Source organism: Fusarium coffeatum (assembly GCF_003316985.1).
Source record: "Fusarium coffeatum strain FIESC_28 chromosome Unknown BRIP53273_contig_65, whole genome shotgun sequence".
In the NCBI taxonomy this organism is placed as follows: Eukaryota; Fungi; Ascomycota; class Sordariomycetes; order Hypocreales; family Nectriaceae; genus Fusarium; species Fusarium coffeatum.
Window position 1 is genome coordinate 90,269 of NW_022157861.1, and position 23,717 is coordinate 113,985.

At 48.7% G+C, this 23,717-nt stretch overlaps 7 protein-coding genes across 7 annotated transcripts; 4 read left to right on the forward strand and 3 right to left on the reverse strand.

Annotated features, from left to right (window-relative positions):
• Positions 1-642: 642 nt before the first annotated feature.
• Positions 643-2,105, reverse strand: FIESC28_03038 (uncharacterized protein; the record flags this gene model as incomplete). Its single annotated transcript, XM_031157187.1, has 2 exons — positions 643-1,661; positions 1,718-2,105. The coding sequence occupies 2 exons, from the start codon at positions 2,103-2,105 to the stop codon at positions 643-645; spliced, it is 1,407 nt and encodes a 468-aa protein (XP_031018729.1).
• A 1,509-nt stretch (positions 2,106-3,614) lies between these two features.
• Positions 3,615-5,432, reverse strand: FIESC28_03039 (uncharacterized protein; the record flags this gene model as incomplete). Its single annotated transcript, XM_031157188.1, has 1 exon — positions 3,615-5,432. The coding sequence occupies one exon, from the start codon at positions 5,430-5,432 to the stop codon at positions 3,615-3,617; it is 1,818 nt and encodes a 605-aa protein (XP_031018730.1).
• Positions 5,433-5,899: 467 nt separating this feature from the next.
• On the forward strand, positions 5,900-8,408 carry FIESC28_03040 (uncharacterized protein; the record flags this gene model as incomplete). The annotated part of the gene is made up of 5 exons (XM_031157189.1): positions 5,900-6,022; positions 6,087-6,391; positions 6,443-6,785; positions 6,832-7,773; positions 7,824-8,408. 5 exons carry the CDS (start codon positions 5,900-5,902, stop codon positions 8,406-8,408), a joined length of 2,298 nt encoding a protein of 765 aa, XP_031018731.1.
• Positions 8,409-9,086: 678 nt separating this feature from the next.
• Positions 9,087-10,167, forward strand: FIESC28_03041 (uncharacterized protein; the record flags this gene model as incomplete). Its single annotated transcript, XM_031157190.1, has 2 exons — positions 9,087-9,189; positions 9,368-10,167. The coding sequence occupies 2 exons, from the start codon at positions 9,087-9,089 to the stop codon at positions 10,165-10,167; spliced, it is 903 nt and encodes a 300-aa protein (XP_031018732.1).
• Positions 10,168-10,351: 184 nt separating this feature from the next.
• On the reverse strand, positions 10,352-12,815 carry FIESC28_03042 (uncharacterized protein; the record flags this gene model as incomplete). Its single annotated transcript, XM_031157191.1, has 3 exons — positions 10,352-10,827; positions 10,881-11,175; positions 11,223-12,815. 3 exons carry the CDS (start codon positions 12,813-12,815, stop codon positions 10,352-10,354), a joined length of 2,364 nt encoding a protein of 787 aa, XP_031018733.1.
• Positions 12,816-15,218: 2,403 nt separating this feature from the next.
• Positions 15,219-16,193, forward strand: FIESC28_03043 (uncharacterized protein; the record flags this gene model as incomplete). The annotated part of the gene is made up of 3 exons (XM_031157192.1): positions 15,219-15,288; positions 15,372-15,440; positions 15,496-16,193. 3 exons carry the CDS (start codon positions 15,219-15,221, stop codon positions 16,191-16,193), a joined length of 837 nt encoding a protein of 278 aa, XP_031018734.1.
• Positions 16,194-21,482: 5,289 nt separating this feature from the next.
• FIESC28_03044 (uncharacterized protein) lies at positions 21,483-23,663 on the forward strand (the record flags this gene model as incomplete). The annotated part of the gene is made up of 5 exons (XM_031157193.1): positions 21,483-21,543; positions 21,725-22,655; positions 22,722-22,824; positions 22,875-23,219; positions 23,280-23,663. The coding sequence occupies 5 exons, from the start codon at positions 21,483-21,485 to the stop codon at positions 23,661-23,663; spliced, it is 1,824 nt and encodes a 607-aa protein (XP_031018735.1).
• Between the last annotated feature and the right edge of the window lie 54 nt (positions 23,664-23,717).

Here is a 23,717-nt window from a genome sequence, read left to right on the forward strand (position 1 = left end):
AATACCTACCTAGATAGCAAGACCACTCAATTATCTAAGGTTAAGACAGATAGGAAAAAGTCTTCGAAACCATAATACAAAAGCTGTTTCTCATATTCATGACGTTCACAAACAGATTCACAGATGGTCCACAGAGTGTGCGCTGGGGTATCGTTACGTAGGTACGTACCTATTTGAATGTTATGTGTTAGATAGCTGCCAGTCACAACCAATCCTTATTCGTCCTTGTGGTATCATGAATACTAAATAAAAACCTCCGCAAGTCTTTCCTGACTTGAGTGCTCCTGTGTCATCGTCATCTCTCCATTACGAGATGCGAGCTCTATATATGGATATCATTACCCCTGAACCCCTTCCATGCTTGATCATACATTCCCCACCAATATCATATAAACACACAAGCAAATCGTATCCCGAAACTCATAATGGAATATTAGCAAACCCCGACATTCTCACCAAAACCCAGCGACCATCCAGAAAGCCTTTATCCCAACTCCGACCTTAACATTACCGCATGTCTCATGCCTCGAGTTTGTCTCTATAAGCCCCCTAAACAGATGATTTTCATCCTTACAACAGATGCCGAACAAGGCACATCCACGACCACTTCTTTCATCTTGTGACGGTAGTACCTTGAATGGTCTACGTTGAAGCTGGCGCTGAGCCATCAACGAAAGGGTCGCCCACCTCGAGTCTCTTAGCTGCAGGTTCGTTACCCTCTTCGTCGACGCCATATTTGTCTTGCCACAGTTTTCGCATGACTTGATAAATGAACAACAACTGAGGTCGGCCTTGAACCATACCCACGCGCTGTTCTCGGAGAAGGTCGACAGTCTCAAATATCAGGTCAGGGCCCTCATTTGGCTCGTCGTAATTCTCAAAAGTGCCCATCTCAAGCTCACGCATGAGATGCTCCAGGGTGATGAACGTACCAGTTCGACCAACGCCAGCACTGCAGTGAATTATCCGTGGATTAGTGGGTGCACTCAGTTCGCGAGACAGCTGCATGAGGTCAAAGAACCCATCAAGATCCTCGAGCTCAGGCACTCCGAAGTCAGGCCATCGTCGGTAAAGAAGATGCCACACAACGCGCGGTTCTTCTTCATCGTTGAGGCGCATGAGTAATTTACGCTTCTCAATGGCGCCTTCGGCCAGCTCCTCGTATGAATCGTATGTGACTTGAGCTTGCCAGTTGTCATTCCATGCATCGTGTTCGTTCAGAGTCCAGGTTGGTTGTTCTTCGTCATCAGGAAAGTATTGGTGACATTTGACAACTCCGCCTTCTGCCATGGTTGTAAGCTGCACGATAACAGCTGGCGAAGACATTTGTTCGGCAATCATGCGCCAAACGTAGTCAATCGAGGGAATAGTCGGCCCTTGCATAGCAATATACCGCAACGGCTCTGTATCAGGATCGGAGACCGAAGGAACTGTAATCTCGGAGGCGTTGACATAGTCAAGTTCTTGCTCAGGCACCTGAAGCTTGATTCGGTTGTGATTCCATGGCTTGATGTTGACGTAGCGATCCATCGCGCCCTTTTCCTGAACATCGACTTGCTTGAAAGTACCCCATTTGAAATCTTGGTCTGCTTCGTTTTTTGTACCCTCTTGAACTCGCTCGCGCTCGGCCCATTGTAACTCCTGGAATTTGAAGTCGATATCTATTAGAAATCAGTATTTTATTAACGGGCCTGTCACTCTTTGTCCAATTTCATACTTTGCAATGAAGACTCTAGGAAGGCAGGAATTCGGGGCTGTGCCCCATGATTATTGCCTGGCACATCGTCTTCGGCCGTGACGGGTCGACTCTTGACACCATCGTGGCTCACGACGGCCGGCGGAGGAGGGCTGGAAGGCAGCTCGGCGGGTGGGCTGTCGCGCGCTCTCTTAGCAGAGCTACGCAACCGGAAATTTTTGAAAGCTGCTCTCTTGGAGAGTTTGGTCTTCTGTGGTTGAGGTTGTCCTTGCTGCAGTTGCAACTGGAGGTTTGCGGCCTGCAGTTCGGAGCTGGCAATACTGTCGGCAGTGTCACTGCTGGAGCGTTCAACGGAGGTTTCGATGGTAGGTTTCTTAGGTTTGCGCCTGAACTTGGGGATCCTGTCCATGGCGTCGGGATACTGGAAAGACTGGCGTGAGGTCCCCAAGGAGAAGCAAAAGCTGCACCAGTAGGAGGGACTTGTCACAGATTTCAGCAGAGGGCTGACCAGCGGCGGACGCCCAAGTATAAGAAGTAGAGTCGACGGAGATTTGGGCCCAAGAAGAGGAATAGTGTCGTCGGGTCTTCCTGGCTGGTGGAGGCCAGACAGGGCAGGGGTCGGATCCGTGTGGGCTATGGGGCGCAAGTCAAATGCAGTGCAGTACCGTATGTACTAGAGCAGGTTACGAGGAGGCGAAAAGATGACGGGACCAGAAAGGGGAGGAAGTATGTAGACAAAAGGAGAGTAAGCAAAAAAAAGTAAAAGGAAGGGGAGGAAATAAAAATTTTGACGATGGTGATAAATAAATGAAACTAGGCAAGAATATCTACGGGCTACCTACTACTAAGAGTGAGTGATGGAGTGGTACCGTTTTAGGCCAGGAACGAGTGACGTGACGTGACGACGTGACCAAGTAATGGATGCGAACGTGAGTCTCAGAAAAAGACGTCACGTCAGTGAAAAAAAAGACTGCAAGAGGTGGAACGTGGGGAAAGAAAGTGTCTGATCGCACCCGCTTATACTCTGTACTTTCCTTTCCTTCAGGGCATGCCTACCTGAACTACGGCAGTTGTGAGGACCTTGTTACAGTGGATGCAGGGCCTGATCTGCAAGTAATCAATTTCATGGTCTTGCCTCTGATGATATTTGACAGATCTCTTCTAAGAACATTCCTTTTTGTTATTAAGACAAGTACATAGAGTACCCAATCCCGTGGCTCTGGGCAAATCCAACGTTGCTGATCATGCACTCAATTTATCTTGGATGTCAATCTAGAGTCGATAGTTCCACGGTACCTGGTCTAGTAAATTTCTTTTTCCCCTTTGCCCCTGTACTGCCCCTGTACACACAGTACCTTTCACACTGGACTGCTGTCGACTAAAGCGTGGGCAGGATAATTTTAGTAGCGTGGCGGCTGTTGGACGACATGGCCATTGTCTACTGTTTCTATTTTGGTCTACGGACAACGGGTTTTGGTCCGATCAATCAACTCCTTCAGCCGTATGTAAGAAAACGATAACCAACATCTTACTATTTATCCCTTTTGCCAGCAAGTTGATTCCTTCAGCAGTACTCTGTAATACCGTACTATCCACCTGCATTGCGGAGGCCAAATTAAACTCCATTCCCATCCATATTGGTCCAAGTTCCTACTATAATAGGACTTATCCATGCCCCTGTAGAAATCTGACAGGGAGATCGGACGAAGCTAACATACGATAGCCTAATTGAGACATGAGATTCATTTTATTCAGTCTTCTTGCAAGCAGCAGACTACAAGTTCGCAGAAAAGAAGGTTCATAACTGGCAAATTCCGTCCAACGCCGTACCGTGTCCTCGTAGATACAATACATGATTATATATTTCTGATAATACAGTAGTAGTGTTCTTACAAATTGAGCCCTATGGCTTGTCGTCTTAAACGGCAGAGTAAACGCCAGTCACATACTTGCCACACTCGACCTTTTGCTCCAAAGATACCTTTCGGCCCTTTCCACCATCCAAGCGGACTGTTTTGCGAGGAGTGACGCACAGCCGATGAAAACCCTCTGTGCCTTCCTTACGAGCATCTGCGGGACTGTCCAGAGCCGCGATGTACGCTGGCGCATTCAAATTGGTTCTCTTACCAGTGCCAAGCTGGAAGTGCTCGTTGCCACCCCAGAATACGACATCGGCACCCCAGTTGGTCTCGTTCTCTGTACCTTGGCTCGATATCGACAACTCGGTCACGTTGTCCATGATAGCCGAGCAATGGGTAGCGCCAACTGACAGGGACTTGAGCCTAATAGGACACATCGTGTTGGTCTTCTCGTCAAACTCGAAAAGAGACGAGAGACCCTTCACCTTGGTCGGCTTAGCAGATACATGCGACCATCGACCGGTACCCAATGTTCCGTAAACTCCTTGGCCACAAGCCCACAAGTCCGTGGTCACAGGCGGGAGCCTTCTTGCTGGGGCAAGAGCCTTTTTGCTGCCAGGAACTGTAGAGGCCTTTGCGTCCACAGTGAAGAAAGTGTTGTTTCCGCCTGCTGCTATAGATGTAACCGTTGGTATGAGCCCGGTGCTGGCATATGACATATTTGTAGGAAGCATAACTGGGGTTTCTGAAACTGAGAGACCGTAGTCGGTATCAATGCCCAACTGTCCAAAAGAGTTGTCACCGAATCCAAAGATACGTCCAGTCTTGTCGAGAACAGCAGAGTGGTAATCGCCAGCAGCAATTTGCGATACCTCGAATCCTTTCAAAGTAGTAACTTCGTGAGGCTGGTCGTAAGGACCCTTAGGCCTGTTGTGCCAGGTCAAGCCAGCAACACCCATCTGTCCCTTGGAAGGAAACTCGAGAGCACTAGCCGCAGCGGAGAAAACACGTCCCTTTGAGGTAAGCATAAGACAGTGTTCCTGTCCGGTACTGATGTCCTTCACGCTTTCGCCATATGCGAGAGTGGATGGTGTCAAGTTGCGGAAATGGATGTTCTCCCGCGCGCCACCAGATCCCCAGATAGACCAGGAAGATTTCTGCTGTTCCTCCTTCAGGCCACCTTCCTGGTCATTGCGAGACGCTGGAATGGAATAGACATCACCCTTTCGCGATAGAGCGATGATTCGGTCTAGTGAAACATCAATCTTGACAATGTCCTTGCCTGTAAGTGTGGGAACTGGGGAAGGGTCCTTCTGGTTGTAGCCAAGACCCCATTGAACCAAGTCACCCTTCTCAGTAACGGCTGCACCGAAGATGGACGTCAATTTGAGATCTCGAAGGACCTGGTCGTTAAAGTAGGATATCCTTCGAGGTGCTTTGACATATTTTTCACTAGATTTCGGATCGATGACCTTGCCAACGTTGGAACCCCATGCATAGACTCCGGGGTGCTCCCAGCTATGCTTGACTTGAGCATGTTGTGAGCTGATAAGATCCCGATTCTCTTCCTTGGATTTGACCTTCTTGCGAGGCTTCTCAAACTCGATCTCAGCCTTGACTGGAGCTTGATTTTTCTCATCTTCAGCAGCCGAGGCGGATGTTCCAGTCAATTTAGGATAAAGGTAAACTCCAGCAGCAGCCAAGCCAAAGACAGCTGTAAGACTGATAAGTTTGCCTGCGCGGTTTGAGGGAGGCTCAGAATATTCGCTGCCATAGTCGTGGGCGTAGCGAACCCATTGACGCTGGGAAGTGGTGATAGGCTGGCGGACTTGGGAGCGGATAGCAGCCCGCCTGAGAGCAGCTCGAGAAACGTTCATGATGGGCACAGACACTTGAAAATGCACAATCTGAGTCAATGCAACAGATGAAATCCTCCGTTGAAGAGATCAAGTTGCATCAAAAAGATAAATCCAATGTTGCCTCCCAATGATCAAGAAAAGGTTGTGAGGTCATAGAGCTCGAGCTCCCGCAGTAAAGATGAACTAAACTAATGGTCATGGTCAGCAAAATTCTTTGGACTGTGGCAGGCGTAGCCACAGGGTCCTGCAGTCACAGCCACAGATCTTTGGAAGCAAGCGCCACAGACTGCAGACACTCTCAGCTGTTAGCGTAGCGCACGGATACCATCCCCACACTTTGCCGTCCAATCCATCGGCGGTTCGGAGCTGACGCCTCCGACTTTAACATTCAACGCTGCGTGGCTTCTAACTAGAACAGCTCCAGCTCCAAATTCCAGCTCTAGCGAACACCTTCAATTTGAGCTCCCTTGAGCTTAATCGGCACTATGTATGAGGATTCATGGTATACGATGATGCCCGATCTGGGTACCAGCAAAAAGAGTCACTCCAGTAGCCACAGCCAAAGTCATGGACATCGTCGCAAAGAGTCTTTGTTACAGCAGCCCAACGTATGTCCCCCCACGAATAGACACCCCACCACAAGCTGGGTGAAGCTCACCATTTTGGTATCAGGAAACCGGTCAAATACAAGAAACACCTGCGCCTATGCCCAATGTCTACGAAGAAATCGAAGATACCGATACCCCGCCAGAACCCACCGTTATTCGTCGAGCCAGCTCATACTCAGACTTCTATCGTGTAGTCAAGGAGCAGCTGTCCAAGAATACAAAACCACGACCCAAGAAGACCGATAAGAAGAGTAGGGCATGGGAAGCTTTGTTCCTCCCCGAGTCTAGTAACGATGTCGATAAACATGAACCCAACACTTTCGAAGCATTTGACGACCAATTACTAGACGCCAGTCAACAAGAATATATGTATGCAACTCCACTGGCCTACTTCACTGCCTGAGTTGTCCTGACTTATAGTAGACTATATCGCGACCAACTCACCCTGACGGAGCGCCATTTAGATGGGCTGATCGATGATGCGAATGCGACACTCAAACTTCTCACCACATTATCTAACTCGTTCGGCTCTGTTGAGGCGCAAACATCAACTTTCCAGTCACAATGCGAGGAACTTTTGACAGAACAAAGACGGCTGGAAGAGCTGGCTAATGAAGTCGGAACCGATCTTCATTACTATGCTTACCTCGATAATGCGACAAGACGGCTCAATGCGCCTGGCGCTAGTAGATTGGTTGACGATGCATCATTTGGAGAGATGGTCGAAAACATTGACTCCTGCATTGTGTTTATGGAGGAACATGTAAGATCGGTACATCATTGCAAGATTACAACGCTTACACACTTAGGCCTCATACCGCGATCGCGATACCTACCTTGCCCGATACACTGCTCTGCTCACAAAAGCTCTGCACCTTCTTGAGCACGGTTACAAGACCACACTGGACAAGGTATCTCCTGAGATTGGACGACAAATAATTGCTACCAAATCCGAGTCTGCTCGTCATGCGCTTGCGTATGGTCGCTTCCAGGAAATGATGTTAGATTCATACGGCTTAATACCCAACGTCCACCAAGTTGTGCGCCGAGCATACGATTCATATGGCCAGCGGAACGAGTCTTGTACACACTTCGAGACGTACGCGAACACGGCCAATAACATCATTCACAACCATCTGACAACAAGAGATCGCGACCTCAAGGCATTGACACAATCTGACATTACAGAATTCAACAAAGAGGTCAAGGACCTGTCCCCGGAAACAGCGTCACGCAACTTTATCAAACAATGTTTCGAGCGCATGTATAATGAAGAGAACCTCTTTATGAAACTGTTCGAAGTCGAGCCTGTATGGACACAAGCAGCAGATTCTGTTTTCCAGGCCATCAAGCCCATCAGCACCACGATTGTCCATCCTGGCAACCTGACACCATTGGTGACCAATCTCCAAACAGTTCTTCAGGCGGCGCCGTTGGAAACGACCTGTAACGTTGTGGGCTTACTTGCGAACGAATACTTTGGTGCTGATCTGGATGACATGGAGTCACCATACTTTATCAAGTGCAAGCAATACACTTCGCAACTCCTCGCACATCACCTTTGGCCATTGACGGACACCGTATTCGAAGCAGAAGTTATGAAAACGATTGCAAAGGCTCCTCTTCAAGACGCTTCCTTGAAGATCGGCCCTGTAGTGGGAGGGGTGGCATCATCGAATGCTCATCCTCTGGTGAAGCAGGCCATCAAACTCTTGGGCATGTATGAGAATTGCATGCCAAAAGAGAGATCAGTGAGTACTCTCCTTGGAGATTCATTATCATTTGACTTATTGTTTTACAGTCCAAAAATAGTTCGGTTGTCTTCAATATTGTGCGAGAAACTATTCAGGTGCTGCAACGTGCAGAATCTAGGATACAGTCGTTGAAGGCTGGTACAGACCCTGACTTATTCATGGTCAAAAACTTGCTTATCATCAAGAATGAGCTGGTGTCACTGGAGATCGGCGATATCAGAAACCACGCCGCTTCAATGCAACACTTTGTTCACATTTGGGACACGCTAAGTCCTCAGAACTGGGTCGGATTCTTCTCGAATATCATTGGAGGTGGTCTCTGGTCGCGAGGCACGCCGTCGGTCACAGCCAAGACGCTGACAGTTGAGGATATGAATGAGCAGCTGGATGAGTTGCTCCGTCAATCCATTTACAATTTCACACATCGCTGGGGTGCTCTCATGAACGATTCGCAAAACCGGAAGCCTGGCGTCAAACCGATTGCGAAGGTAGAGGCAGAGCTGGAAAGCCTGCTCATGACTGCGTTCAGCAATCAACCTGAAGTCGTCGCGAAGCTCAAGGAGGCTATTGAACAGCACGCGCAGGCGCACAATGATGCAAAAGATGAGAAGCAGGGAGCGAGACGGTACTAAAGAGGAGGAAAGTGGTTCATGAGTATAGAAGCGATTGTTAAATATGCCACGAATCTAGACAAATGATTTTGAGAATAATGAATGGTTTTACTGATTGAGGAGATGATGTATATATCGGCTTGTTACGGTTCTAGAACGCAGATCCCGAATTCGTTACTCAATAACCCGAAGCATGTGGCCCTCCAATTGAGCAGATCTCCAAAGCGATGGAACCAGGAACAGTAGATTAATTGTTAGTGGAATACATAGTTCGAACGGTGACCGGAGAAGAGGCCGATAAGAGATTTCTCTAGTGCAGCACCAAAAAAGCGAGATCCCCGCGTTTCTGAGCCAATTCATTACGGGGGCAGGGTCCGAATGGCGCTGGTATCGCTTTATCTCACTATAATGGAACCCCGACAGTCCGGGCTCCGTTACCGGCTTGATAATGCCAGCACGTCATTTGCCGAGCGCTCTCCGTGACAATTCGACCCCGGATTGCGATAGATAGGCTGGGGCCATTCTTTCCTAGCTTATCTCTTGCCCGGGTTGACTTTCTCTTTTTCTTATTCACCTCTGCTCTCTTATCTCTCACAAATTGTCTTTTGGGTTTCTCTCCTCCTCTTTTCTCTTCTTCCCCTTTGCGATCGAAAGGGTGATACCATCGTCAAAGAAAGGACAACCCCCACCAGGTAAGAGATGGACGCTCTTGAATTGGAGGCGGCCAAGCAGAACCCTGCGCTCCAAACAGCAAAGGATTTGTTCTCTGGCGCAGTTGGAGGAGTCGCACAGGTCTTGATCGGTATGTTAATTATCATCCCCATTCCATGAATATTCAGGCGACCGTACCGCGCGCAGAGGAGTATTCTGTGAGATTGCGGGGTGACAAGCATGAGTGAGAGGCGCTCTCACTTTAAAGTCTTCGCGGGCTTACTTGTGCAACTCGGATTTCAACCAATTGCTAACAAGATTCCGTCTAGGCCAACCTTTTGACATTGTCAAGGTCCGACTGCAAACAACAACCCAGTACTCCTCCGCCATCAACGCCGCCACTACCATCTACAAGAACGAGGGCGCGCTCGCATTCTACAAGGGAACACTCACACCACTCATTGGTATCGGTGCCTGTGTTTCCGTTCAATTCGGTGCTTTCAACGCCGCGAAGCGCTGGTTCCAGGACCGCAACAAGGGCGCTGAGCTTTCATATCCCCAGTACGCCGCTGCGGGTGCTTTCGCCGGTATCTCTAACTCGGTCCTCTCCGGCCCCATTGAGCACATTCGTATCCGTCTCCAGAGCCAGCCTCACGGTGCTGGTCGCTTGTATAATGGCCCTGGCGACTGCGTCCGCAAACTCGGAGCACACAATGGTGTTCTAAGTGGCATCTACCGCGGCCAGTGCGTTACTATCTGGCGAGAGGCATTCGCTTATGGCTCCTGGTTTACTGCTTTCGAATGGATGATGAACTCCGATGCTGCCCGCAACAATGTCGACCGCAAGGATATTCCCGCTTGGAAGATTGCTGTCTATGGTGGTCTTGCTGGTGAGGTCCTCTGGCTCTCCAGTTACCCCTTCGATGTGATCAAGAGCAAGATGCAGACCGACGGCTACGGTGCCAACCAAAAGTACAGCACTATGAGAGATTGCTTTGCCAAGACATGGCGTGCTGAGGGTGCGGGTGGTTTCGTCAAGGGTATTGGTCCTACTCTTGCGCGAGCCATGCCTGTCAGCGCAGGTACCTTTATTGTTGTTGAGATGACCATGCGAGCTCTCAACCGCTAAGAGAGGCAAATGTCACTCAGAAGAAAAAAAAACTTACTATTTGGATGCATCGAAAAATGAAGAGGAATACAGTGTAGAACAAAAGGGAAATCATAGAGGGTTACGGCGAAGTTCAACACGAGATAGCACAGATGATAGATACAAGAGTTAGATGTATGGTAATATACCCAATTTAATCTATTCTTTACCACCCCACATTTTCGTTGTTCTCTACACGACGTTGCAGAATATTCCTGGCGCTCTGTGGTGACAATTCCTCGAGATGCAGTTCCTCGAGAACTTTGCGCGCCTCCTCGTTATCCGTGAATACTCGGTCACTGGCTTCCTTGAGTGTCAATCCGCCCGCCTCGCCGGCTTCGACTGGGAGACTCAGCAGCTGCATGCCCTCGGTCAAGCTATCGAGAATAGAAGAACCGTTGGGGATATAGCGTTCCACAACGGCAACCAAAGCGACGCCATCGCGGCGAAATTGTGTTGCGCCGTAGGTGGTGAAAGATTGGCGCATGAGAACTGTCGACCACAAGTGATCTTGAAGCTTGCTGAGAGCTTCACGCCAGACACGGCGGAAAACAGCAGTGGAGAGCGCTTTGATGAGGAAATCGAAGTTGCGTTGGAGGATACGAAGTGGCTCATCCAGTTCTGGAGTAATGGCAAGCTCATCTGTCTTGATGTTAGGTAGGGTTCGATGGTAGCAAAATCACTAGTAGACTTACCAAGAATGGCTGTCTCTCCAACAGTCGTCCATTGAACGCGGGTCGTGTAAGCACGGAAAGCCTTGTTGTGAGACTCGACAAGAGCACCGACGAGCAATTCCTGAGCAGCTTTGCGTCGCATACTATAGGCAGTAGCAGTCTCGTCGAAGAGGGCCCCGTCCTCATGCTTCTCTCCTACTGCAGCAGAAGTACGATCCTTGACATCATCATAGCTCATGGTGCTGGTTATGTTATTGCCCTGGCTGGTTCTATGCAAGGCACGAGTTTGTAGTTCATCCCATAGGGAGACGAAGAACTAGACATGTCAGAACAGAACGTCAAAACGTGTATTGCGTTGCATACCTCTTCATTGCTCCAGTCTTTTAAGGTATTGACGATGTGGTCCGCGCTGCCGATAACCTTACACAGAACTTCAAACACGCCCGTGCCTTCTAAGATGGCAAGGTCCTCCTTGTTCGCAGCCAGTGTGCGACCAAAGGTGGTAGACATACTTTGGTAAGCCTGGAGCGAGTCTCGGAGACGATCATGATAAGCATCTAGGATTTCGAGCTGGATACCGATCAAGAATCGGATCTTGTGCTTAAAAGTGCGGACTCTCTCGTACTGGCTTGTTACCGACCGCAGGAGATCGGTGACTCGTACAGCAGCATACGTTGGCTTCATCTTGCCCTGCAACGCATAATCGTAATCTATGTTACGGGCGTCTTGTGAATCTATAATGGTATTGTATCTTTCAAGAGCAAAGTCTTTCTCGGCCTTGAACCACGTGTCGAAGTGATCGTCAAGGACATATGCGGTCAATCCAGACCATCCATTCTCGACGTTGCCACCGTCGTAGCTGAATTTGTAACGAAGATTCTCGTCAAACGCCATTAGCTGCGACATGAAACTGCTCAAGAAAGACGGACTCTTGATAGCTTCCAGTGCGACCTGGGAAGTCTTCTCTTTTAACACTGGCAATAGAGCAGTAATCAATGCAGAGACGGGATCGATGTAAGCCAAATTGGTTGCCACGGCGGTATCTTGGAACTTCTCCGCGAGGAGGTAGCCGAGGTTGTCTCGGAAGAAGTCCTCCCATTTCTCAACAAGTGCGATGAACCACGGAAGACAATGTGTTCCAAATGCTTGCGGACCGCTTGTCGGTTTGTCACTAAGGAAGTGGAAACGGAATTCGGAAACAAAGATCGAAGCCATGATCTCGAATGGCAACAGTGTGACGAGCTTATCGGTGTGCGCTATCTCTGGCTTTTGCAAATCGATAAGTTTTTCAATGCAATTGATCCATTCTTCGTCCATCTGTAGATCCGTTTCGACCCGCGGCCATTTTCTCTTCTTCAAGACTTCCTCGAGTTCACCGGACATGGTAGATTTGATGTCATCCCAAAGCGAGCCGGCCACATTCTCGGCGTAGGCGACAAGATGTAAACCCTCTTGGCCTGGTAGGTCTTGCAACTTGAGCACATGTTGCTTCAGTTTGATATAAGGTTCCAATGCACCCTTGGGATCTTGAGGCAGAAATGACTTTGCTTCTGCTCGCAGCTTCTCAGTATCTTGCAACAGAATAAGATAATTTTGGGCCCGCTCGACAGCCTTGATCTTGTTCATAGGCGACTTGAGGCGCTCGATGGCCTGATCGGGTGCGTCCGAGGCAGCATAGATCTGGGCACGGAGATCAATGCTCTCCTGAAGCTTTTGGAACTCCTGTATACGAGCGGTGAGCGAGCCTTGGCGGTCGTCGGCTGTGCGCCGGGTCTCCTCGAGCTCTTTGACAGCTGTGTCTAGCTGCGATTGCAGCTGATTGCGTTGAAGCTCGACATTCTCAAGAAGTGTGTCCAGTTCCTCGATATCATCGAAAGACTGGAGTTTATCATCCAAGAAATCCTCAACTCGGATATCAAGCGAGGTTCCTTGAGGGTACGTGGCTGCAGTAGCCATATCGAATATAGTGGTTTCAGTGATGGTTGTCATGAATCCCATAGCGCAACGTAGCTACTCTTTGAATGACGTGGGGAGCGAGCCCCACTATACTCGGTAACTACATAATTCTGTCTAAATGCGATTGCTTCTGGAAGCTCACATTGGCCTTCAACAACGCGCAAGAAAAGGAGATGGGATTTTATTAAGCGAGTAAAAAAACCATTTGAAACATCTAGCTCCAGCTATCGTTCGCTGGGGGGAAAGTGCATTCGCGTTAAGGGGAAGGATTCGCGATTTTGAGGTGGCTGAACGTCAGGGATTTTAATTAGTTGGGTGGCTGGGCTTCTCATCAAGGGTTATCATGATGAATCCAACGGCTTTACCGGGAGCTTAAACTCGCCATTATGATGAAAAGTAGAGGTTTCATTAAAGCAAAGTTTTACATTTACGATGATCTTGTGCCCCGAAGAGGGAGGGCGTCGTCAGCCATAGAATCATCGATGTGTAGGTAGTTCGTGTTGACTTTTACGAGCTGACATGGGACTCAGCAACGCAACGCAATGCTCGACGAGAGGGAAGTGCTTTTGCGACGTCTAATACCCATATGATTTTAGATAGGTAGGCGTCGGGGTGTCAGAAGAATTGACTCCAGCTAGCATAAGAGACGAAATAACTCAGTCATCTTAGGCCATCTTAGACCGGCACTTAGACTGCTTTATTTCTGTATTCTAATCCTTGAAGGACAATTCTTCTGACATCCACGTGGCAGAGTACATACATAGAAGGTAGGATATCTCAGTTTGGATTCTCAGATAATCAACGATAGGGACAGATAGCCATACACAGTAGAGATGGCTCGTACAGTACGATTCAACTACAGTACCTACCCAAATTAATTTGGATCAATTGAGAATTTAGGACAAATGGCCTATTCCCTACACCGCGTGAGAGCCTCGTCTGTTCCGAAAGAGTGGATATTATGAGTTGTCTGAGTCGAAAAGGGACACGGAGTGGGCTCGACTCCATTGCCCAAGAGTCGGGAAGTTTTAAGTCGAGCCACGCTTCCTTGGGGAAATGGGGCAAACAAGAAGCTGGACAGGGAATAGGATTACCGAGGACGCTGGGTATCACCGCGATCTCGACCATCGGTGTCTGAGCTCTATAAACACAGAACAGGGCAACCAATGGTTCTTGTCAATCTGAACAGTTCAGAAACAGGAACGAGAGCCTATATAACAGTTCGTTATACGTATCCAAGATAAAGTGCAGACGAGCTCAAGCAAGGACATGTTCGAAACGGCGCCAAATTGTCATGACAACTGCATTAAGCTGAGGGAGGTCCCGCTATAGCTTCTGTCCTTGGCAAGCCTGGGCACTGACGAGCTGACAGGGTCATGACCAAATCAAGGTCTCTGTTGGCCATGGAAAATCGGGTTTGGATGTATGGCGAAGCGCTACGTAAGATCGAAGATCCTAGGATCCTAGGGTCCAGGGATCAAGCCCCCAAGGCCAGGAAGAGGATGAAGCTTGCGCTGCTGCAGGTCCAAATAGGCTTTTCCTCTAACGGTCTAGCGTCGGGCTGAGCTTACCATGTCTCCTTCTCTTTACAGCGACGGTTAGCGGTTGCCGGGTGCTGAAAAGGCCAAGACAAGCCTTGGAGCTCTTACAGCGGCAACAGAGGCTCCACATCTAAAACGTCACCGTCACCCTGCCAACGGCAAGTAAATAGGTGGTTGGGCACTACACCTCTCCATCACCCACCAAAAAGTCCAGAGGTTGGTTCATGTCCCAAGTCTCCCCAGCCATCCAATATTCGCCCAATCTTCTGGTATACGAAACTGCGCTACTAACTGACCTGACTTGTCTTGACTTGTCTTGACTGACTGACCGCTCCTCTCCTTTCCCTCTCCTTTTCCCCCAAGGAGTCTCTTCTTCTAACAAAACTTCACCCTCGTTAACAGCAAGTGAAGTGTGAACTGATCTTCGCCAATCTCATCTTAACTCACTTTGACTTTGACTTAATCTCCTTTACAAGATCTCACTATCACAGGGTCCCGACTTTCGCTCGCTGATCTCGACCGTCTTCTTTAACCTGCACGCATTCCAGCATCGACTGTCTACCGAGACATCGTCCGCATTCCATCGCTCATCAAGTTGACAAGAGCCCGCTGCTCCCGAGACAAATTGACTGATCCAGAGAAGGACGCTCATCAGTTCGACAAGTTCAACAGCTTGAGGATAGAATCTGAATAGTTACGCGACCAAGCGGTAACAGAAAGAGCAAGGAAATCAAACGATAGCAGTTTTCCGCAACTGGCTCGTCGCTCCCAGACTGGGAGACGAGTACAGACAACTCAGTTGAATCTGTCACGACTCCAGTCGACAACGTTTTGAAGGAGGACAGGAACAACAACATCCACAATGGCTTCCAAGACGGGTACGAGCAGCAGCTCGTCCTCACGGAGGCAAAAGGTCCAGGTCGGATGGTATCGTAAGTGCTTCCTCTTTAACTGTGACATCTCGCTAGATGTCTCACCATCATCATGAACTATGCGGCTAACACAATCTCGCTAGGCTTTGTACCATTCCTCGGTTACCACCATGTGTTGATGATTCTCATCGCCATTGCCATAATTCTACTATGTGAGTATTTCGCAGTCTTCAGTTCAAGTATGAGGCATATACTGACCGATATCAGCTCTCCTACTTGCCGGCTGTTCATCCTCTTCGCCACTCATTCCTGACATCTTCCTGCTCTCAATCTACTACAAGAGCTACGATGCAGTGCCCGATACAGCCCAGGTTGACTACAACCTCCATTCAGCCATCGAAAACATCGCCGGCGACGCTTCATTGCAAGCTCGCGTTGGTTACTTCGGTATTTGCATCAACCCTGACGGCGGCTCCTGGCTTTGCAGTAACAATGCAACTGCCTTGGCCAAAGAAGTTGATGTCGACCAAGATCCTCTCAACCTGATCTGGCTCGCTGCTCAGTTCAAGGATATGATTGTTTTCCCCTACCTCATCATCATTGCCATCATCTTCGCCTTCGTCTGTCTCTTGCTTCTCGCTACCTTCCCTGGTTGGCACGAGGAGACTGATTCTGAGGGTTCCGACCGCGAAGTCAAGCCTTTCCCGTCTCGTCCCGTCTCTCAGATCGCCCTGGCTCTGATCTTTATCTCGGCCATTTTCGTCCTCGTCTCCGTACTATGGCAACATACAGCGTCCGTGGCCGCCTCGGTTATAGCCCAGGATTTCGGCAACGGAGCGGTCAGGAGTGGTGTGGGTACCAGCGCCATGGTTTTGGGTTGGTTCTCATTCGCACTACTGATCGTTGTTACAATCGGTCTGCTCATCATGATCCTCAGTATAAGCGTGCTCAGTTCGATGGTATAGGAGACCTCGAATTCACCTGAGTCTTCGCGGACTATTGAGGACTGAGTAATCGATTGAATAAATGTACATATGTCGACTAGATTTCTCGACAAGGAGACGGTAAGATCAAAGAGGTAAAGGGCATCAGCATCGGAGTTCCGGGAATGGTTTTTGTATTTCAAAACACTGAGCGATCGGTTATAATTTCGGACATTCTATTCGAAAAAAGGGACGGCACATACACGACACCTCCCGTAACGATTTATTTAACTTACGACACTTCTTTTATGACCTCACCGAACCTCAGATGATCGATACGATGGTCTTTGAAAACAGAGGCCTTACGACTGAGACTTGGTTATGGTCAGCGTGAAGTGAGGCGAGGAAGGCACATCTTTTTTGCATATAGACTGCGGTTTGACCACACATACGACCGATCTCTCAAGATGAGAGATGAAGGAGTACGCACGCACGCGCCACAAGAGACGATTTTGAAGACCACGACACAAGGATGTGGTACGAGATATGGGATATTATGTCTTGACGCGCAAGGAGGAACAGGAATTGTTTATGGAAATGTATTATCAAGACAACTTATTGTCATGCTTTCGAAATTGAGGATTTTATCTGATTTGACTTTTATCTGCGTCCGTTCTTTTCTGTTTTCTGTTTTTCTCTTCGTAAATAAGGGTATTGAAATGAGATGCTTTGGGCATCAGCAAGGGGGACTTAGGATTGAAGACTTCATCGAACAAAAAAAGGACATTAGTTAGTACTGAATTAAAGCTTCTCATCTACTGAGAATCGCCAAATACACTATTGAATAAACTTAAAACTTTCAGCATTTCTGGCCTGTGACTCTCGCATATACAACTAAGGGCAGTTCGAACTGGCTGTTATACTAAATGGATTTCTCGACTCATACTAATGAACTATACAAACATATGATATGAAATCATTAATCATAGCATCCATAGCCACACACTACTTCAGTCTAGTGGCAGCATATATATACATCACTTGACTTTACTCTCTTCACGTGTTTGTTCTGAACCTCCAGCTACCACGTTGAGTTCTGACTTTGCATCACAGAAGTTCCAGTCTCTGTTGATCTTGTTACTCCTTCAGGAGGGCGACTTTTGTGTCGCTGAGATGGCTCGCTGAATGCACGCCCAGATCGACTAGATCCAATTCGCATGGCTTGACGACGCAGACTGGGCTTAGAGGTCGGTTTCTCTTCCGCTGAGAGCTCCACGGGCGCTGTGTTCACCTGTACAGCCAACTTCTGACCACTCGAGCTATTGTTATGGCTCAGGGCACTGGACAAGGGAACCCTTTGGTATGGAGAAGTATCCAGTTCAGCAATGGGGTGAGCAAATGGGGTGTTGCTCTCTCTATAGTCTGGTGCGGCTGTAGCGATGGTCGTCGAAGACGAGTTCCTCCACACAAGTTGACCTGGATAGTTGCTTGGATAGCTCTGATGGTGCTGATTTGGTGTTCGTGTGGTTGATGACAGTATAGAGAGGGAGGAATGGCTATGGTGAAGAGACCTTGTAGTGTTGGATGGAGATGATGGCGTATATGCATTGTGGCTACCTTGGCTCAAGTCCGAAACGCTATCTTGTGGGTTGTATGGCAGATGTTGGTTGGATTCAGTGTAAAGAGACGGATAGCTCGGAGGGCCGTAAGTCAGCGACTGGGGTGGGCTTTGCTGCATGCCACCCCTTTGAGAAATTGGCGGTGGTGTTGCGCAATTCTGAAAATCAAGAGGGTCTCCGAGAAGTAAAGCAAGTCCTGCTAAGTCTTTACTGTCACATTTGGAAGTCGTAGTAAGTGATCGTGATGGAGCAGCGCTGGCCATGTCGACTGGGAGAACTTCTGGTAATGAGTCGTCGGCATGTTCCATGTGAAATGTCTGAGAGCTTGACTTTCGATGAAGAGATGTAGGAAGTTGGAGTGAGGATATGTTAGAGCGAGTCATCATCTCTGTGTTTGCGTTGAAGACTATAATAGGTGGTGGTGACACGATGGTCTGAGTGACTGGCGGCTGTTTCTCTGTAGGGACTATCATGATCTAGAGTTAGAGCACTGAAGTAACAGTTTCCTGTGACTCATACACTTAACTTACCTTTCATATCACCCAGAAGATCTCCCAGAAGAGCAACGTTATCAAACACTGCAGCCTCTTTCACGATGCCCTTCTTCTCCTCTCGCTTCTCCGGCTCAGCAACAGGCGCCATGAGAGCAATCTGCCTCAAGAAGTTCAACTCAGCCAGTACAGCAGCATGATGCCGGCTAACGATAGGCTCCTGACTCTTGAACTCGGAAGACTCAACAAGCACCCAGGCCATGCGTTTAGAGAAGGTTGTCCTAGTGCCTCTATCATTCTCTGGGCGACATCTCTCAACAATCTCACAGACTTCCTGAAGTCCCTTCTGTGCGGATTCTATGATGGTGTGCACGCGCTGGAGGACCTTTGGGCGACGCTGAAGAAGAGGTAGACAGTCGTTTCTAAGCTCTATGAGATGCTGAAGATCAGAGTCGCATGTTCGAACGAGCTCTAGACTGCGTCGGATATCGTTGGGGACTTGGTCATGGTCTAGGATCCATGTTAGGAAGTGGTAACTTGCTTTGAGAGGGTTCGGCATTTTTGAAGCGAGGAGCTGATTCTCTGTTCTGGCAGTTAATATTTCCATAAGATTAAAGTCCCGCTATATTCACAAGCCTAGAGGTATACGTTGATGATATTTCGCTGAAAAACAACAGCGAGCTTCGAGTTGCAGAACGCTGACGACAGCCCTCGTCCTCGCTCTTCCCCGCTCGAAGCGAGACCCAGGAAACCAGAATCAGGCTGTGGCTGTAATCTCGTTTTCGAACTGCACATTATACATCCACTTCAATTGTAGACTTGAGCCCATGCTTAGAGCTGAGTCCTGAGGCGACACCAACCCCGTGTGCCAACCCCGTGTGGCTTGCATATAAGAATCAGGCTCTGAGAAAAAGACCTGGCTATCACACTATCAACCACTCAGCGCTAAGTAACTCAGACATTGGAAAAGCCATATACATGCAGGAAGCTCCTAATTCCACTCGGTCTGCAGGAATGGCCTCATTTACATCTGATACTGTTGGTGCTTACTGTAACATGTTTGCATGTCTAGTGCGTACTAGGATATCGTACAGATCGTCAAGCAACAGGTACTTTAATTAAGCCACACAAGCTCGAGAAAACTATTCAGAGGTTCAGGCTGCTAGGCATGGGGCCAGAGAGATTCCTGATTGAATCTGACTTTGGTATGTCTTTGTTTCAAGAGACAAGGCTCTGCACTACTTACACTCTCGTATACCAGCCATGTGTATTTGAACAAACTAACAACTAGACAGAGCGATATGAAACCTAACAGGCCTATCCATGAGCACTCAGCTACGTATACCAACAGAGACAGCCATCCTTGACAGCCGAGTTACAATATGCAGAGAGTGTGTCACCCATCAGAGGGGCATTGTCTCCGGAGCAGCAACCTCCTTTGCCGATCTATATCTAGTACCATCATTATGGCTAAGTCTCTCCAATCCAGGACACACTACAATCCTGTGGGCTCTATCCATAGTGGTGGGCTTGTTGCTAAAAACAAACCCCCAGTCGCCCGGCTGCGATAGAAGCACGTAGCCCAATCTGGTGCACTCAAGGATCACGGCCTGCAGGTGGCTCGTCTGATCCTGTCGACTTGCAGAGTCTTGTGCAACGAATATTTGCAAGAACGTGTTGAGCTTATTTGCCAGGGAGAATGCCTTGGAAGGAGCCTCATCTGTCGAGACTGGGAGTGGTGTCCTTTCCGTAGGGTTGGGATGAAGGAGCAGAGCAGATAGGCTGCGCCACCTCGAGCGTGCAAGAGTAATTGCTGTGCAACATTTTAGCGGCTCTTCTGGTGAGGCTCTGGGTACAGGAGTGAGGATTGTCTTACCTGGGCTGTCTGTATCTTCTGATTGATTTTCCCGCGCCATTGCCGCTACTGGTAGTGGAAGCATGGACAAGTTGCCTCCAGAGTTGAAATCGAGGCCCCGAAAAATGACGTGGGAGAGAACATGTCGAAGACCGACTTGGGAGGTCTTGGATCCAAGGCATATAGCGGCGACACCTTCTGGTTGTATTCCTGACAACTCAGGAGAGTAGCCAATATTGACGAGACTCTGAGCTACTTCAGCCGAAGTTGCTTGCACTTGAGGTCCATGATAATATGTCTCGACGTGTTGGTAGATGAGTTCCGACAATGAACTCAACTCTGTTTGAATCTCCTTATCAGGGGTCGCATCGAGTAGGAACTGGCTAAGTTCGGCATCCTGTCCTGACGTTGTCACATTGACCTGGGGTCCATGTTTTGGCTCAGCATACTGCGGCTCGACCGCAATAAAATCTGGTGAATTAGTATTGTTCCGTCGGCGCCGTCGAAAGAGAATGAAGGCTGCTACAAGTCCTAGAGCAAGACCTGCAACGAGACAGCCTATGGCAACTCCGGCAACAGCGCCGCCTTGTATTCCCGTGCCAGGTGAAGGTGGCTCTGGGACCTCTGTTGACGATTCCTCTGGAATCGAAGAGGTTGAATACGTCTCTGCCAATGTATTCAGAGTCTCACCAGTACCAACGTCTGTTGATGTGGGATCAGTTGCTGTAGCAGGATCACCTGCGGCTGTGGAGGACTTTTCTGAGGCACTTGGTCGTGAAGTTTCTGCTGCGCTTTTTTCTTTGGTTGTACCGGGGACATACAATGGCCAGAGTGTGTTATCCTGGCCAGGCGGTACCGTTTCTGTAGCAAGACGGGTTTGATCGACGACGAATGTTACCGTATTGCCCACGTAAACTGTAGCTGAGGTATAATCATAGGTTGTAGGCATTGTCAAGATTGACAAGAGGGATGGTGACTGACACAACCAAAACAAACAGATAGTGTAAAAGGTAGAGGGCTCAGAATACAAATGCTCTTTTTCATGCCTTGACTGCTCGTTATAACAAGATGAAGGAAAGGTATTCAGAGAATAAGAAAGGGATAGCACTAGGCTCGCATTTTAAATCTAACATTTCTTACCATCCAGCCTACTTTGTGGTGCGATTGTCACCAATGAGTGTCCTCCCGACTTACAGTTCAGCTGCACATCCCCTGTCAAGCCACTCAGCACGAGTGAACAACAAGATGCATGTTTCATTATCGGGCTGGGGCCGCAGTCTGGACTTCACAGCCTGATCCTCTGCATGGACCCGCACACCCTTGAGTGTGCAGCTAACAAGCCAATGTCATCCAGCATTCAGCCGTGATGAGACAGGAGGCAAGTCCAGGATGTGAACCTTTGAGAGCCTTGCCGGGCGCTCGCGGTTGTAAGGTAGTTCCTCCATCATCACTTCGTTCTTACTTCATCATTTCCACGAGAGTATTGAGCGTAATACCAACGCAGTATGGAAGACCACCCAGACTTGGTTGTGTCTGTCGATTTGGGCACTACCTTTACAGGCGAGTACTCATAGCAAGCCATTGGGATACGCTGACTGACAATTCTAGGTGTGGCTTGGATGAGACACGGAATTCCCATACAAATTGTCAACGACTGGCCCGGTAGCGACGACAGAGGCGATCGAAAAGTCCCCACGACCACCGTATACAATGCCGATGGGAGTATATCATCATGGGGATTCATGTGTGCCGATGATGACCATGACCCGAGCAAAACCCGTCGCGACTTCTTCAAGATCTTTCTGGATCCAGACACTCTTGAAGCAGCACAACAACAAGGTTTGACCAATGTTCCTCGAAGCACTGAAGAGGCTCGCCAGTTCGTGACCGACTACTTGAAACAAGTATACGCGCATGTCAAGGACAGTATAGAGATACGTATGGGTATAAAACATGTCGGTGGATGGGGAACAATGTCTGTACTGTTCCTCTTCAGTGCACCAACAACGTGGACAAGTATGGCCATCGTCAACGCCTTCAAAGGCGCAATCCACGATGCTGGGTTTGGCACTGAAGGGCCCAAGCATTCAGCTCTGGTTGATCTCACTGAATCCGAGGCCGCAGCTGTCGCAACTCTAAAGACTGGAGCTGTGAACCTTCAGGAAAACAGCATATTTCTAACAGTCGACGCAGGTGGAGGTACAACTGATCTCGCTTTGATGCGAGTTGCCTCGACTGATTCTAATTTCCCACAGCTATCCCAGGTTGCTGCTGTCAGCGGCCTTGGTGTTGGCTCATCACTCATAGATCGCGCATTTGCCAGGCTTGTCTCACAAAGAATGGCCGCGAATCCCGACTTCAGATTACCTGCTGATTTTGCGGCACGCATGGCCCGAAGTCCGGGATTCAAGAGTGTCAAACATAAGTTCGGCGAGAAAGTGTACATGCAGCAAGTGTACAAGATCGTAATGGAAGGTGTTGGGTATGATGTGGACCATGAAGGCCTTGGGGTCCAAGGCGGACGCATGCTATTTACAAAGTCAGTCATATCCCGCCCGATCCCATTGTCTCCAAGAAATTACTGAGCATCGCTGATTGGAGACAGACAAGATATTCAAGCGCTATTTGATGTGCACATAGAAGGAATTATGGAGCGAATAAAACAGCGACTCGACTGGCTCAACGACCACAAGCATTCTGAACAAGTGGTAAGGCCTTATTTGATTTGCAATGATGCCGATGCTGATAGTCGCGATAGGGATACGTGATCCTGTCAGGTGGGCTTGGTAGTTCGGCCTACGTACGTGAAGCACTCCAAGAACACTTGACCAGGCTGCACCATCCGAACGCTCGCAATATTGTCGTTATACCCTCACAGGATCCACAGCTTGTTGTCGCTCGTGGTGTTCTCGAGAATAAGCGCCAGCGAATGGAGTCAGGTAATAAGTCTGTTCTGAGCTCGTGGATTGCTCGAGCCAGTTACGGCGTCATTGTGCAGGAAGTTTATATGCCTGCGCAGCACTTTGACGAAGACATTCGACAGGACCCATGGGATCCGAATATAAAGTGGGCGACTAACCAAATTCAGTGGTTGATAAAAAAGGTATATTGCAGTGAACCCGAGACCTTGCTTTTCAAGACTGTTATGTTAACCAAATCACAGGGAGATACTGTGAATCCCGACTCCCCAGTAAATAAGCTCTTCGAGATCAGACTGAAAGACGGCGATACAACACGAGCTTGGGACGCAGAAATAGTCGTATCCAACAATGAGCGGCAATGGCTCCCTCGAAGTCTCAAACAGGCCGGTGTGATGAAGCTTTGCTCAGTAAAGAGTAACCTTGCTGGTATAGAACAGCATCAACTTGTTCTTAAAGAGAAACGAGGTACCTGTTTTCGCCGTGGACATAAGTTCTACATCTGTAGATTCGACATTCGAGTTATTGTGGCACCCGTCGACTTGAGATTTGAGTTGTGGCTCGGATCGAAGAAGTTCTCCGGCAACCACCAGCCCATCTCAGTTCAATGGGATGCTGCTAAGAAGTAAGAACGAGCAGAAGAGGCCGAGGATAAAACTTCGCTGCAGTTGAAATACACATAG